The sequence below is a fragment of the Macaca mulatta genome, chromosome 19 (assembly GCF_049350105.2).
Source record: "Macaca mulatta isolate MMU2019108-1 chromosome 19, T2T-MMU8v2.0, whole genome shotgun sequence".
Lineage (NCBI taxonomy): Eukaryota > Metazoa > Chordata > Mammalia > Primates > Cercopithecidae > Macaca > Macaca mulatta.
In genome coordinates this window covers 57,885,294-57,901,118 of record NC_133424.1, presented here as the reverse complement: position 1 = coordinate 57,901,118, position 15,825 = coordinate 57,885,294, and the positions used below count along the sequence as shown (strand labels likewise).

General features: G+C 51.8%; 1 protein-coding gene across 7 annotated transcripts in view; it reads left to right on the top strand.

Annotated features, from left to right (window-relative positions):
* The first annotated feature begins 7,878 nt into the window (after nt 1-7,878).
* The window catches only part of ERCC2 (ERCC excision repair 2, TFIIH core complex helicase subunit), a 19,623-nt gene continuing 11,676 nt past the window's right edge, over nt 7,879-15,825 (top strand). For 2 of the 7 annotated variants that reach the window (XR_003725210.2, XM_015124260.3), the window contains exons 1-11: nt 7,879-7,935; nt 8,229-8,328; nt 9,664-9,741; nt 9,819-9,881; nt 10,071-10,184; nt 13,499-13,615; nt 13,703-13,819; nt 14,145-14,268; nt 14,361-14,457; nt 14,562-14,695; nt 14,770-14,938. Coding sequence is in view for 6 of the 7 variants with exons in the window: in XM_015124260.3 (XP_014979746.1) it covers nt 7,931-7,935; nt 8,229-8,328; nt 9,664-9,741; nt 9,819-9,881; nt 10,071-10,184; nt 13,499-13,615; nt 13,703-13,819; nt 14,145-14,268; nt 14,361-14,457; nt 14,562-14,695; nt 14,770-14,938 (1,118 nt within the window). In the remaining variant the exon portion in view is untranslated. Of the gene's footprint in view, nt 8,004-8,228; nt 8,329-9,663; nt 9,742-9,818; nt 9,882-10,070; nt 10,185-13,498; nt 13,616-13,702; nt 13,820-14,144; nt 14,269-14,360; nt 14,458-14,561; nt 14,696-14,769; nt 14,939-15,825 lie in introns of all 7 variants that reach the window. The other 5 variants (XM_077980317.1, XM_077980318.1, XM_015124262.3 and 2 more) reach the window with 5 other exon arrangements.

Sequence of the window (15,825 nt, the reverse complement as noted above, 5' to 3'; positions counted from 1 at the left end):
TTGACTTTCTTTTCTTTTGGTTCTGTTTTGACTCAATACGTGCTCATCGTTGTGGTTAGGATTTTTGGCAAAGCAGTAAGAAAGTAGCCCTTTCTTCTTTTTTTTTTTTCTTTTTGATCTCGCTCTGTTGCCCATGCTGGGGTACAATAGTGCGATCTCAGCTCACTGCAACCTCTGCCTCCTGAGTTCAAGCAATTCTCCTGCCTCAGCCTCCAGAGTAGCTGAGATTACAGGCATCCGCCACCACACCTGGCTAATTTTTGCATTTTTAGGAGAGACGGAGTTTCACCATGTTGGCCAGGCTGGTCTCAAACTCTTGACCTCAGATGATCCACACACCTCGGCCTTCCAAAGTGCTGGGATTATAGGCCGTTAGCCACCGTGCCCAGCCTGAAAGTAGCCCTTTCTAAGGGATTCTTTTCACACAAGTCCAATCCTTTGTTTTATGTTTTGGATTCTTCTTTTGTGTCCTTTAGTTTCAAATATATGCCTGATAATTCTATCACCTGAAGTTTGGAGGCAGCTAATCCTACAGTTTGTTGTGTTTGCTGGTTCTCACTCATGGTGGGATGTTTCCTTGTGTGTTGAAATTGTAGGTTGAGAGGCCGGGCATGGTGGCTCACGCCTATAATCTCAGCACTTTGGGAGGTCAAGGCGGGTGGATTGCTGGAGGCCAGGAGTTTGAAACCAGCCTGGCCAACATGGTGAAACCTCATCTCTACTAAAAAACACAAAAATTAGCCTGGTGGGCACTTGTAGTCCCAGCTACTTGGGAGGCTGAGGCAGGAGAATTGCTTAAACCCAGAAGGCGGAAGTTGCAGTGAGCTGAGATCGCACCATTATACTCCAGCCTGGGCAACAAGAGCAAAACTCCCTCTCAAACATACAAACAAACAACCAAAAATCTCTGCCAGCTTGGACAACATAGGGAGACCCTGTCTCTATCAAAAATAAAAAAATTAAGCCGGTGCATGGCTCATGTCTGTAATCCCAGCACTTTGGGAGGCTGAGCAGATGGATCATCTGAGGTCAGGAATTCGAGACCAGCCTGACCAATATGGTGAAATCCCGTCTCTACTAAAAATACAAAAATTAGCCTGGCGTGGTGGTGTGCACCTGTAACCCCAGCTACTTGGGAGGCTGAGAAAGGAGAATCACTTGAACCCGGGAGGTGGAGGTTGCAGTAAACCGAGATCACGCTACTGCACTCCAGCCTGGGCGACAGAGCAAGACTCTGTCTAAAAAAAAAATTGCCAGGTGTGGTGGCTCACGCCTGTAATCCCAGCACTTTGGGAGGCTGAGGCGGGCGGATCACCTGAAGTCAGGAGTTTGAGACCAGCCTGACCAATGTGATGAAACCCTGTATCTATTAAAAATACAAAAATTACCTGGGAGTGATGGCATGTGCCTGTAATCCCAGCTACTCAGGAAGCTGAGACAGGAGAATCGCTTGAACCCAGGAGGCAGAGGTTGCAGTGAGCCGAGATAGCACCATTGCACTCCAGCCCAGGCAACAAGAATGAAACTCTGTCACAAAAATATAATAAATAAATAAATAAATATTTAAACAAAAATTATCTGGGAGTGGTGATGTACACCTGAGGTCCCAGCTCCTCAGGAAGCCAAGGTGGAAGGATCTCTTGAGCTCAGGAGGTAGAAGCTCTAGTGAGTTGTGATCACGCCACTGCATTCCAGCCTGGGCCATAGAATACACTTTGTCTCAAAATAATTTTAAAAAATGAAAAATAAATAAAGGGCAGGCGCCGTAGCTCATGCCTGTAATCTCAGCACTTTGGGATGCCAAGGCGGGTGGATCACGAGATCAGGATATCGAGATCATCCTGGCTAACATGGTGAAACCCTGTCTCTACTAAAAATACAAAAATTCACCCGGGTGTGGTGGCAGGCGCCTGTACTCCCAGTTACTCGGGAGGCTGAGGCAGGAGAATGGCGTGAACCCAGGAGGCGGAGCTTGCAGTGAGCCGAGATCGCGCCACTGCACTCCAGCCTGGGCTACAGAGCAAGACTCTGTCTCAAAAAAAAAAAAAAAAAAAAGATGGTGAAACCCGTCTCTACTACTAAAAATACAAAAAATTAGCCGGGCGTGGTGACGGTCATCTGTAATCTCAGTTACTCCGGAGGCTGAGGCAGGAGAATTGGTTGAACCCGGGAGGTGGAGGTTGCAGTGAGCTGTTGTGCCACTGCACTCCAGCCTTGGTGACAGAGCAAGACTCCGTCTCAAAGAAAAGAAAAAGAAAAACAAATAAAACCAAACCTCTGCACTCCGTGATTTGCCATGAGAGAGATAAAATGATTCAAATAAAATATATTGCTGTGATGACTGGTTCCAAATTGCTAACATTTTTTTTTTTTCTTTTTTTGAGACGGAGTCTCGCTCTGTCGCCCAGGCTGGAGTGCAGTGGCCAGATCTCAGCTCATCACAAGCTCCGCCTCCCGGGTTTAGGCCATTCTCCTGCCTCAGCCTCCCAAGTAGCTGGGACTACAGGTGCCCGCCACCTCGCCCGGCTAATTTTTTGTATTTTTTTGGTAGAGACGGGGTTTCCCCGTGTTAGCCAGGATGGTCTTGATCTCCTGACCTCGTGATCCGCCCGTCTCGGCCTCCCAAAGTGCTGGGATTACAGGCTTGAGCCACCGCGCCCGGCCGCTAACATTGTTTATGACCAATTTTTGGTTTGTCAAATCCATAATCCTGTGAATGTGACCTTATATGGTAAAGGGAGGTTGCAAGTGTGCTGACCTTAAGGATCTGAAAATGGGAGGATAATCCTGGAGTATACGAGTAAGCCCTAAACCTGGTGTCCAATGTTCTTTTTTTTTTTTGAGATGGAGTCTTGCATTGTCACCCAGGCTGGAGTGCAATGGTTTGATCTTGGCTCACTGCAACCTCCACCTCCCAGGTTCAAGTGATTCTCCTGCCTCAGCCTCCCAAAAAGCTGAGATTATAGTCGCCTGCCACCATGCCTGGCTAATTTTTTGTATTTTTAGTAGAGACGGCGTTTCACTATGTTGGCCAGGCGGGTCTTGAACTCCTGACCTCGTGATCCGCCTGCCTTGGCCTCCCAAAGTGCTGGAATTACAGGCATGAGCCACCGTGCCTGGCTCCAATATTCTTTTTTTTTTTTTTTTTTTGAGGCGGAGTCTCGCTCTGTCGCCCAGGCTGGAGTGCAGTGGCCGGATCTCAGCTCACTGCAAGCTCCGCCTCCCGGGTTTACGCCATTCTCCTGCCTCAGCCTCCCGAGTAGCTGGGACTACAGGCGCCCGCCACCTCGCCCGGCTAGTTTTTTGTATTTTTTAGTAGAGACGGGGTTTCACCGTGTTCACCAGGATGGTCTCGATCTCCTGACCTCATGATTCGCCCGTCTCGGCCTCCCAAAGTGCTGGGATTACAGGCTTGAGCCACCGCGCCCGGCTCCAATGTTCTTATAAAAGGAAGTTTGGATAGGAAGACAGAGATGGGCCACGTGACGCTCGAGCCAGAGGCTAGCTGCCAGCTTTGAAGGTTAGGGAAGGGGTTCTGAGCCAAGGAATGCAAGCAATGCAAAGAATTCAGCTCTAGAAACTGAAAAAGACAAGGAAATGACTCTCCCGTGGAGCCTCCCAGGAGAACATAGTGCAACCTACCAGGATGGGACCTCCTACTCCCCCCAAACCCCGCTTTAGGTTTTTTTCCTCTAGTGATCACCCTTTTTTTTTGAGAGGAGTCTCACTCATGGCTCACTGCAGCCTCAACTTCCCAGGCTTAAATGATCCTCCTTCCTCAGCCTCCCAAGTAGCTGGGACTACAGGCACCATATCACACTAATTTTTTTATTTAATTTTCTGTAGAGACAGGGTCTCGCTGTGTTGCCCAGGCTGGCCTTGAACTCCTGGGCTCAAGTGATCCTCCTGCCTTGGCCTCCCAAAGTGCTGGGAATATAGACATGATCCACTGCACCCAACCAGCATTGGGTTGATATTCTCTTAAATTCTCCAACTTTTTTCTCCCATTAAGGGACATAGTACTGTTTATTAGATGGGTAATATCACAGGTAATTCAATATGGACCATGGAGTTCATTCAAATGGTGTATCTTGACAATTTTAGTATTGGCTGATGTAGCATGACAATCTAGGAGAGTATTTCCTTGGTATTTAATTCTTGTTCTGCTTAGTTTAGCAGTTTTATAAACCAGCCTAGGCCGGACGCAGTGGCTCACGCTTGTAATCCCAGCGCTTTGGGAGGCCAAGGCAGGTGGATCACCTGAGGTCAGGAGTTCGAGGCCAGCCTGGCCAACATGGTGAAACCCCATTTCTACTAGAAATACAAAAATTAGCTGGGCGGTAGTGGTGCGCACCTGTAATCCCAGCTACTAGGGAGGCTGAGGACAGAATCGCTTGAGCCTGGGTGGCAGAGGTTGTGGTCCGCTGAGATTGTGCCACTGTGCTCCAGTTTGGGCGACAGAGTGAGACTTTGTCTCAAAAATAAATAAATTAATTAATTAACTAATTAATTAATTTAAAAAAGAGATTTCGATCTGGCCCTGCCTTCCCTGCAGCTGCCCTTTCTCTGCTCCCTGTGCTCAACTCTGAGCTCCACCCACCTTTCAACTCAGCTTTCTTCTGGCCTAGAGCTTTGTGTATGATGGTCTCCTCCCTGGAACACCTTTCTCACTTCTCTCATCCATCCCCTCTTGATTTCTTCTAATTATTTTCTGGCTCTACTCAAACCTCGCTTCTTCCAGGAAGCCTTCTCTGATCGCTTGGCCAACAGTCACACCCCACAGTGGACAGTAGGCATCCTGTCATAATAAGTCTTTTTTTTTTTTCTTTTCTGGGACGAAGCCTTGCTCTGTCACCCAGGCTGGAGTGCAGTGGCGTGATCTTGGCTCACCTCTGCCTCCTGGGTTCAAGCAATTCTCCTGCCTTAGCCTCCTGAGTAGCTGGGATTACAGACACATGCCACCACGACTGGATTTTTTTTTTTCTTTTTCTTTTTTTTTTTTTGAGACGGAGTCTTACTCTGTCGCCCAGGCTGGAGTGCAGTGGCCGGATCTCAGCTCACTGCAAGCTCCGCCCCCCGGGTTTACGCCATTCTCCTGCCTCAGCCTCCCGAGTAGCTGGGACTATAGGCGCCCACCACCTCGCCCGGCTAGTTTTTTTGTACTTTTTAGTAGAGACAGGGTTTCACCGTGTTCGCCAGGATGGTCTCGATCTCCTAACCTCGTGATCCACCCATCTCGGCCTCCCAAAGTGCTGGGATTACAGGCTTGAGCCACCGCGCCCGGCCTTTTTTTTTTTTTTCCAGTAGAGATAGAGTGTCACCATGTTGACCAGGCTGGTCTTGAACTCCTGACCTGGTGATCCACCCACCTTGGCCTCCCAAAGTGCTGGGATTACAGGCAGAAGCCACCATGCCCAGCCCATAATAAATCTTTATGGTGACTTGAAGTTTTCCTTCACAGCACTTTTGCAGTTGTGATTATACAGGCATGCGCACGCGCACACACACACACACACACATTTGAGACAGGGTTTCACTCCTGTTGCCCAGGCTGGAGTGCAGTGGCACAATCACTGCCCACTGCAACCTCTGCCTCCCAGGCCCAAGTGATTCTCCCACCTTAGCCTCCTGAGTATCTGGGACTACAGGTGCATGCCACCACACCCAGCTAATTTTTGCATTTTTTTGTAAAAATAGGTTTTCACCACGTTGCTCAGGCTTGTCTTCAGCTCCTGAGCTCAAGCAATGTACTCGCCTTGGCCTTCCAAAGTGCTGGAACTACAGGCACGAGCCACCACTCCAGGCTGTAATCATATATTTATTTGTATGTTTATATCTGTTCTTTGAGGCCAGGCCTGGTGCCTCACCCCTGTAATCCCAACAATTTGAAAGGCTGAGGGGAGAGGATCACTTGAACCCGAGAGTTTAACCAGCCTGGGCAACGTGGTGAGACCTTGTTCCTAAAAAAATTTAAAAAATAAAAATTAGCTGGGCTTGGTAGTGCACACCTGTGGTCCTAGCTACTCAGGAGGCTGAGGTGGGAGGATCACTTGAGCCCAAGAAGTGGAGGCTGCAGTGAGCTGTAACTGTGCCACTTCACTCCAGCTTCGGCGACAGAGCAAGACCCTGTCTCGAGAAAAAAAGAGAAAAAAATCTGTTCTTTGAGGGCAGTTGCTGAGGCTGTCATGGTCACCTTTCTATTCCCAGGGGCCAGCACAGGATCAGGCACATGGTAGATGTCACATAGCTATTTGTTGAAGAAACAAAAACTAGCATTTATGTTTTATTTTATTATTATTATTTGAAATGGAGTTTTGCTTTTGTTGCCCAGGCTGGAGTGCAATGGCGCCATCTCGGCTCACTGCAACCTTTCCCTCCCAGGTTCAAGCAATTCTCCTGCTTCAGCCTCCTGAGTAGCTGGGATTGCAGGCACATGCCAACATGCCTGGCTAATTTTGTATTTTTAGTAGAGACGGGGTTTCTCCATGTTGGTCAGGCTGGTCTCGAACTCCTGACCTCAGGTGATCCACCCACCTCGGCCTCCTAAAATGCTGGGATTACAGGTGTAAGCCATCATGCCCAGCCAAAACTAGCATTTATTGAATGCTTAGTATGTGCTAAACCCAGTTTTAACTGCTTTATGTGATCTGAAATTAACTCACCTAATTAACAGACTATCTACAATAGTAATATGTAATTAACAATAGTAATAGTCTCTAATTAACAATTAGATTATTGTAATGCTACAATGTAGCATCACCTACATTGTAGATAGTCTGATTGTTAACTACTTTGCAGATACAAAAGTGTAACCCCAGGCCAGGTGTGGTGGCTCACACCTGTAATCCCAGCACTTTGGGAGGCCAAGGCGGGCGAATCACGAGGTCAAGAGATCAAGACTATCCTGGTCAACATGGTGAAACCCCATCTCTACTAAAAAAAATACAAAAACTGGCCAGGTGTGGTGGTGTGCCTGTAATCCCAGCTAATCTGTAGGCTGAGGCAGGAGAATTGCTTGAACCTGGGAGGTGGAGGTTTGAGTGAGCTGAGATCACGCCATTGCACTCCAGCCTGGGCAACAAAAGTGAAGCCAGGATTATGAACCCAGGAATTTTGGTTCCAGAGCCCACAACTTAGCCACTAAACCACACTGCCTTTTCGTTATTCCCTTATTAAAACACCTATCACAGTATTTGGCAAAAAGTAGGTGCTCAATAAATAGGAAGAGCTGTTTATAAGTTATTTATACCACAGAAGTCTGGGATACATCCTGTATTTTATATCATTTTGACCATGTATATTATTTTATTTTGATTTGTTTTCATTCATTTGTTTTTATTTTATGTTATTTAAAAATTATTTGTATTACTTTTTTTGTTTTACAGCACGTATTTTATAAATGCATTTTTGGTGCTGCAAAGCCATTTCTAACTCTCGGGCCCAGAAAGGATCACCAGTGTCCCTGTCATTCTCCGTTAGAATCTCTATTCGCTACTGAGACGAATTTTTTTTGTTTGTTTGTTTGAGACCAGGTGGAGGGGCGGGGGTTCTCGCTATCTTGCTCAAGCTGATCTCGAACTCCTGGGTTCGATCAATACTCAGACAATCTTGGCAGGCGCAGGAGGACCAAATTCTAGCGAATGAGATCGATTCTCTCGGATCTCTCCCTTCCATGTTTTCTTTTTGATTGGCCCTCGACGATCCTCAGTGACGCCTCCCGAACCGCCTCTCCCGAGAGTCAGCAGCCCTCGCTTTTCCGTGCGCACGCGCAGTATCCCGATTGGCTCTGCCCTAGCAGATTGACGGGCAGATCAGCCAATGGTCTTGTAATATAGGTGGAGCGAGCCCTTGAGGATGTCCACGACCCGGCCTCTCGCTAAATATTCATGAGGGAGGCGGGTGGACGCCACTGCACACTCCGGCCGGCGCCATGAAGTGAGAAGGGGGCCGGGGGGTCGCGGCTCGCGAGCGGGCGCGGGGGTGTCTTGAAGATGGGGTCACCGGTGGGCGTGCCTGGGTCCCCAGTGGGGCCAGGGGAGGGTGAAGGGGTGGGGCGGGGGCAGCCGCAGGGAACAGCGGTGATAGCGAGGAGGCACTGAGGCTCCTGAGGACCTGAGGGTTACCAGGGGCGCCGGGCAGGTCACCCTTCTGGGCCCGACGACCGGGCAGTGTGGAGGCGGGAGAGGGGCTGAGGGGACGGGGATTGACCCAGCAGCCACTGCCGCCAGGCTCAACGTGGACGGGCTCCTGGTCTACTTCCCTTACGACTACATCTACCCCGAGCAGTTCTCCTACATGCGGGAGCTCAAACGCACGCTGGACGCCAAGGTGGGTGGCCGGTGGGCCCGACCCGCCCACTCGACCAGTGGGGCTGCCACGCCTGGGCCTAAGACAGATTGCAGGACGTCTGGATTTTAGAAGTAGGAGGTCCTTGGAAATCCAGGACCCCATAATCTTCCGTTATCTAAAATAATAATGGTGAATAGGCTGGGCGCGGTGGCTCGCGCCTGTAATCCCAGCGCTTTGGGAGGCCGAGGAGGGCGGATCACTTGAGGTCAGGATATCGAGACCAGCCTGGCCAACGTGGTGAAACCCCGTCTCTTCTAAAAATACAAAAATTAGCCAGGTGTGGTGGCGGGCGCCTGTAATCCCAGCTACTCAGAAGGCTGAGGCAGGAGAATCGCTTGAACCCGAGAAGCGGAGGTTGCAGCTAGCCGACGTGGCGCCATTGCACTCCAGCCTGGGCGACAGAGTGCCACATTGCACTCCAGCCTGGGCGACAGAGTGAGACTCGGTCTCAAAAATAAATAAAATAATAATGGTCAATAGGCTGGGCGCGGTGGTTCAGTGCCTGTAATCCCAGCACTTTGGTGGGAGGTGGAGGCGGGAAGATCACTTGGGGCCAGGTATTGGAGACCAACTTGGGCAACACAGCAAGATCCTATCTCTACGAAAAATTAGAAAATTAGCTGGGTGTGGTGGTGCTTGCCTGTAGTCCCCACTGCTTGGGAGGTTGAGGCAGGAGGATCGCTTGAGGCCAGGAGTTGGAGGCTGCAGTGAGCCATGATTGTGCCGTTGCATTCCAGTCTGGGCAACAGAGTGAGACCTGTCTCTGAAAAAAGAAGGGAGAAAAGTTCACTATATATCAGCTACTGTGCTAAATATTTAATGTGCAATTTCTCACTAATCTTCACAGTCATGTTATGAGGAAGGTTTTATTATTAGGCCCATTTTATTTTATTTATTTATTTTTGAGACAAAATCACAGGTGCACGCCACCACTTCCGGCTAATTTTTTGTATTTTTAGTAGAGAAGGGGTTTCACCATATTGGCCGGGCTGGTCTCGAACTCCTGACCTCAGGTGATCCACCTGCCTCGACCTCTCAAAGTGCTGGGATTACAGGCGTGAGCCACCATGCCCGGCCTTAGGCCCATTTTAGAGGTAGGGATACTGAGGTCTGGGGAGGTGAAGGTACTCACCTAAGACCACTCAACAAGGAGGAGGCAGAAGTGGGTTTGAACCCCACTGCCCAATTTTAACTGCTGCTGTGTTATCCTGCTGTTCCAAGTTGGTGGCATTGGAGGTCAGGGAGAGTCCCCAGAGTTTGTGTGCCCGAGGTTCTGAGACCCTGTGTGTTGTCCCTCTGGTTCCCAACATGCAGGGTCATGGAGTCCTGGAGATGCCCTCAGGCACTGGGAAGACAGTGTCCCTGTTGGCCCTGATCATGGCATACCAGCGGGTGAGTGATGCATTGAACCCGTAAAGGCAGACAAAAGAAGGGATAGGACAGGGACTGAGTCCACTTGTTATCGGCAGGCATATCCGCTGGAGGTGACCAAACTCATCTACTGCTCAAGAACTGTGCCGGAGATTGAGAAGGTGAGCCTGGACTCATCCTGGTGCTCCAGCTCCACTGTTCCCTAGGCCCTATTGGTCCCCCTGGTGGTGGCCATCACCAGCTTTCGGGGGTGTCTGGGAAGCTCGGGAAGAGGCTGGGGCCTGGCAGGGCAGGGGTTTGTGCCTCCAATGAACACAAGCTCCCCCTGCCCCCCCCCAACTTTGGAGTAGGTGATCGAAGAGCTTCGAAAGTTGCTCAACTTCTATGAGAAGCAGGAGGGCGAGAAGCTGCCATTTCTGGGGCTGGCTCTGAGCTCCCGCAAAAACTTGTGTATTCACCCTGAGGTGAGCACCCGTCCCTTCTCCTTGCCCTTAGCCCAGAGGTAGAGGAAACTCTTTCGTCCAACTGCAAGTCCTGGATCCCCAGGCTGGACCTCTTGCAAAGGCATGCAGTGGCTGCACACAGAATTCCCATCTCACTGGTCAAATTCTCATTCATCGTGGCCCAGGCAAGCACACCTCCTCAGGGAGTCTTCCAATTCTACCCAGGCCTGGGAGAGGTTAAAAAGGCAGCTCTTAGAGTCTCTGGAAGACCTGGTTTCCTGGCTCTGAAACTTACCAGCCGGGTATTTATGGAGAGGCGTTTTCTGCTGCCTGGGCCTCAGTCTTCCTTTCTGTAAAATGGGGATAATTATGTGCCTGCCTCATAAGGTCGCTGATGATAAAATTGGATGAAATGATGCAGCCGATGCCCTTAGCATGTACAGAGAACTAAAAGAATGTTAGAAATTCACGGCTGGGCACGGTGGCTCACGCCTGTAATCCCAGCACTTTGGGAGGTCGAGGCGGGTGGATCACAAGGTCAGGAGATCGAGACCATCCTGGCTAACATGGTGAAACCCCATCTCTACTAAAATATACAAAAAATTAGCCGGGCATGGTGGTGGGCGCCTGTAGTCCCAGCTACTCGGGAGGCTGAGGCAGGAGAATGGCATGAATTCGGGAGGTGAAGCTTGCAGTGAGCTAAGATCACACCACTGCACTCCAGCCTGGGCAACGGAGCGAGACTCTGTCTCAAAAAAAAAAAAAAAAAAAAAAAAATTTCTCATGGTAGGCCGGGTGCGGTGGTTCACATCTATAGTCCCAGCACTTTGGGAGTCTGAGGTGGGCAGATCATTTGAGGTCAGGAGTTCGAGACCATCCTGGCCAACACGGCAAAACCCCATTTCTTTTTTTTTTTTTTTTTTTTTTTTTTGAGACAGAGTCTCGCTCTGTCGCCCAGGCTGGAGTGCAGTGGCTGGATCTCAGCTCACTGCAAGCTCCGCCTCCCGGGTTCACGCCATTCTCCTGCCTCAGCCTCCCGAGTAGCTGGGACTATACGCGCCCGCCACCACGCCCGGCTAGTTTTTTTTTTTGTATTTTTTAGTAGAGACGGGGTTTCACCGTGTTAGCCAGGATGGTCTCGATCTCCTGACCTCGTGATCCACCCGTCTCGGCCTCCCAAAGTGCTGGGATTACAGGCATGAGCCACCGCGCCCGGCGCAAAACCCCATTTCTACTAAAAATACAGAAATTAGCCAGGGGTGGTGGCGTACATGTCGGTAATCCCAGTCGCTTGTACACGGGAGGCAGAGGTTGCAGTGAGCTGAGGTCACACTACTGCACTCCAGCCTGGGGGACAGAGTGAGACTGTCTTAAAAAAAAAAAAAAAATTGTCATGATATTTATATACATAATATATGACAAATACAATGTTAATTGTTATTAAATTATGCTATAAAACCATTGTACTTGGCTGGGCATGGTGGCTCACGCCTATAATCCCAGCACTTTGGAAGGCTGATGTTTCACCATGTTGGTCAGGCTGGTCTCTAACTCCTGATCTCGTGATCCGCCCACCTTGGCCTCCCAAAGTGCTGGGATTGCAGGCATGAGCCATCGTGCCCAGCCTTAGTTATTTTTTTTGAGATGGAGTTTCACTCTTGTTGCCCAGGCTAGAGTGCAGTGGCGTGATCTCGGTTCACCACAACCTCCACCTCTCAGGTACAAGCGATTCTTCTGCCTCAGCTTCCTGAGTAGCTGGGATTACAGGCGCACTCCACCACGCCCAGCTAGTTTTTTGTATTTTTAATAGAGATGGGTTTCATCATGTTGGCCAGGCTGATCTCAAACTCCCACACTGGGCCCACAGACTATGCATCACATTATTTGTAAGAATATATGAGAAATAATATATCTAGTGGATGACAAAGAGCACAGGCCTCGGTGACTGATGAAAGGGGAAATGGAGAGGGAAGGGCTGGCTGCCTTGGAGCTTTCCCTTTGGTGTAGGAGAAGGATTTGTTCTTGGGAAAGATAGCCTTAGGCTGTGATGGTACCTTAGAGGGTACAGAGCAGGTCAGGGGTGAGGGGAGTCCCAGACTCTGCAGCACCTCCTTTGATTCTTAGGCCCTGCCAGAGTTCCATGTGTTTTGGCATTTCCAAGGATGAAGTAATTATCCTCAATCTATATGCTAAAGATTTTTCAAGGCTTACTGTTTTAAAATATTAGTTTTGGTTGGCTGGGCACAGTGACTCAGCCTGTAATCCCAGCACTTTGGGAGGCTGAGGTGGGAGGATTGCTTGAGGCCAGGAGTTTGAGACCAGCCTGGGCAACATAGCAAGACCTCATCTTGACTAAAAAGACAAAAATTAGCCAGGCATGGTGGTGCACACCTGTGGCCTCAGCTACTCGGGAGGCTGAAGGGGGAAGGATCAGTTGAGTCTGGGAGGTCAAGGATGTAGTAAGCTGTGATTGCGCCACTGCATTCCAGCCTGAGTAGCAGAGGGACCTGTCTCCAAAAATATATATGTATAACTTGTAAGAATGTAACAATTTTACTACTCTCTTTTTTTTTTTTGAGAGGGAGTCTTACTCTGTCGCCCAGGGTGGAGTACAGTGGCATGATCTCGGCTCACTGCAACCTCTGTCTCCTGGGTTCAAGCAATTCTCCTGCCTCAGCCTCCCGAGTAGCTGGGATTCCAGGTGTGCACCACCATGCCTGGCTCATTTTTGTATTTTTATTTTTATTTTTTTTTTTGTGATGGAGTCTCGCTCTATCGCCCAGGCTGGAATGCTGTGGGGTGATCTCGGCTCAGTGCAAACTCCGCCTCCCGGGTACAAGCGATTCTCCTGCCTCGGCCTCCCGAGTAGCTGGGATTACAGGCACGTGCCACCATGCTTGGCTAATGTATTTTTAGTGGAGACAGGGTTTCATCATGTTGGCCAGGCTGGTCTAAAACTCCTGACCTCAGGTAATCCTCCCACCTCGACCTCCCAAAGTGCTAGGATTACAGGCGTGAACCATCGCGCCCGGCTAATTTTTAGTAGAGATGGAGTTTCACCATGTTGGCCAAGCTGGTCTCGAACTCCTGACCTCGTGATCTCCCTACCTCGGCCTCACCAAGTGCTGGGATTACAGGCGTGAGCCACCACACCCAGTCCAGTTTTACTACTCTTATATCCCTGCATTAAGTTCCCATGTGTCTTAACTAATAGTGCAACAGACTGAGGTTCAAGTTGTCCAAAACCCCAGCCAACTGGGAGGTGTGGAGACCTGCGTTTGAAGAGTGGTTGGGTTTCCACCCTGTCTGGGTGCTAAGATGCCCCACACCCCCAGGTGACACCCCTGCGCTTTGGGAAGGATGTCGATGGGAAATGCCACAGCCTCACAGCCTCCTATGTGCGGGCGCAGTACCAGCATGACACCAGCCTGCCCCACTGTCGCTTCTATGAGGTGCCTGGAGGGCAGGGCTGAGGGAGGGAGGCTGGATGGGTGGCCTGGGGCAGGCAGCCTCCCTGACCCCTGGCACTCTTGTCCCAGGAATTTGATGCCCATGGGCGCGAGGTGCCCCTCCCCGCTGGCATCTACAACCTGGATGACCTGAAGGCCCTGGGGCGGCGCCAGGGCTGGTGCCCATACTTCCTTGCTCGATACTCAGTGAGAAGGCTGGTGGGACGGGCAGAGGGGCGAGTGTGAGGCTGTGGGCTGCCTGCCCGTCTCCTGTCTGCCCATGCCTGTCTGTTGCTTGCTGTGAGTCTGCCTGTCTGCATCTCCCTGTTGATGGGTGCCCATGTCTGTCGGTCTGTCTCTATCCATCTGCTCATATTTCTGCCTGGCCGGTGTCTGCCTCTGCAGGCCTGTGTGGGAATGATGGGCCAGTGTGGCCAGCGCCGCCCGGGAGACGGACGCCCACCTGGCCAGGGGTAGGGGGGTAGGGGTTGGGGTGACAGGGCCCTGGTGACCCTGCTCCCTGGCCCCCCAGATCCTGCATGCCAACGTGGTGGTTTATAGCTACCACTACCTCCTGGACCCCAAGATTGCAGACCTGGTGTCCAAGGAACTGGCCCGCAAGGCCGTCGTGGTCTTCGACGAGGCCCACAACATTGGTGAGGGGAGCGCCAGGGGCCAAAGGGACGCCAGCCCCTCTGAGGGAGGCCCCTGCAGGCCTGCCTGAGCCGGCTCTCTCCCTCTTCTCCAGACAACGTCTGCATCGACTCCATGAGCGTCAACCTCACCCGCCGGACCCTTGACCGGTGCCAGGGCAACCTGGAGACCCTGCAGAAGACGGTGCTCAGGTGGGGCCGGGGACAGCTGGAGGACCCTGGTGCCTGCCCTGGCCTCTGTCTGACTTGTCCCCACGGGTGCCAGCCCCACCCCAACCCCAGCTATCTCCCCGCAGGATCAAAGAGACAGACGAGCAGCGCCTGCGGGATGAGTACCGGCGTCTGGTGGAGGGGCTGCGGGAGGCCAGCGCCGCCCGGGAGACGGACGCCCACCTGGCCAACCCGGTGCTGCCCGACGAGGTGCTGCAGGGTGAGCTCCCACCCCCCGCGGCCCCCCAGTCCCTTTCCCGCCTCCCCGTGGCGGCTCATAGCGTCTCCTCGCAGAGGCGGTGCCTGGCTCCATCCGCACGGCCGAGCACTTCCTGGGCTTCCTGCGGCGGCTGCTGGAGTACGTGAAGTGGCGGCTGCGTGTGCAGCACGTGGTGCAGGAGAGCCCACCCGCCTTCCTGAGTGGCCTGGCCCAGCGCGTGTGCATCCAGCGCAAGCCCCTCAGGTGCGGCCCCACACAGCGCGGGGATGGGGGCTCAGCAGGTCCTGGTTAGGCAGAGCCATGTCCTCCACGCTTGTAGCCCGGGATCACCATTGCCAGCCTCAGGAGTGAGTGAGCTGGGCGAGGCACGTGGGTCCCTGTCTGTTCTAACCTGGCAGGTCTGGAAGCAAGGTTGGAGCTGGTCCTGGGTCCCTGCGTTGGGCAGGGGCCTGGCGGGCAACACCTGGCTGGATTGGAGAGTCTACCCCACCCAAGAGAGTGGTGGGAGCACCATTTACAGAGGGGTGGACTGGGGGAGGAGCCAAGGAGGGTGGGAGGTGAAAGCTGGGAGCTAAGCCGGGCCACAGCGGCAGGGAGGGAGTGTGTTGAGAACCAGCTGGTGGGGGCCTGGACAGGGGCTTCTGCTGGGAGCAGAAACCAGAACCTGGGCCTCGAAGGCTAGGAGCTGGGGGAGGAGGCCGCGGCCCATGTCTCTTCCCACCAATGCCTCTAATCTTCCAAGTCTGAGGGCAGGGGCGTCCCCATGGAGCAGTCTGGGTGCATTTTGGGGGAGTCAGTCTCTTGAGGCACAGAGGAGGCAGAGAATGACCAGGGATAGGAGGGGGCTTTTCCTTTGCTGCTTTGGGTAACTCATGGGTCTTCTCTAAACTGCAGTTTTCTCCTTTGTAAAACGGCCAAGGAGTCGAATCTTTACTTCACAGGGTTCTGTGGTGGTTAATGAGAGCAGCGAAGCCAATCAGCTACCCTGTCGTGAGCACTAAGGAGGAGCTAAGCCCTTTATGTTCCTTACCTCAATTGCACCCCCAGTACGGCATCCCCACCCTGCACATGAGGACGCTGGGGCTCCCAGAGGGGAAGCCTTTGCCCAGAGCCGCACAGCACTGTGCCCA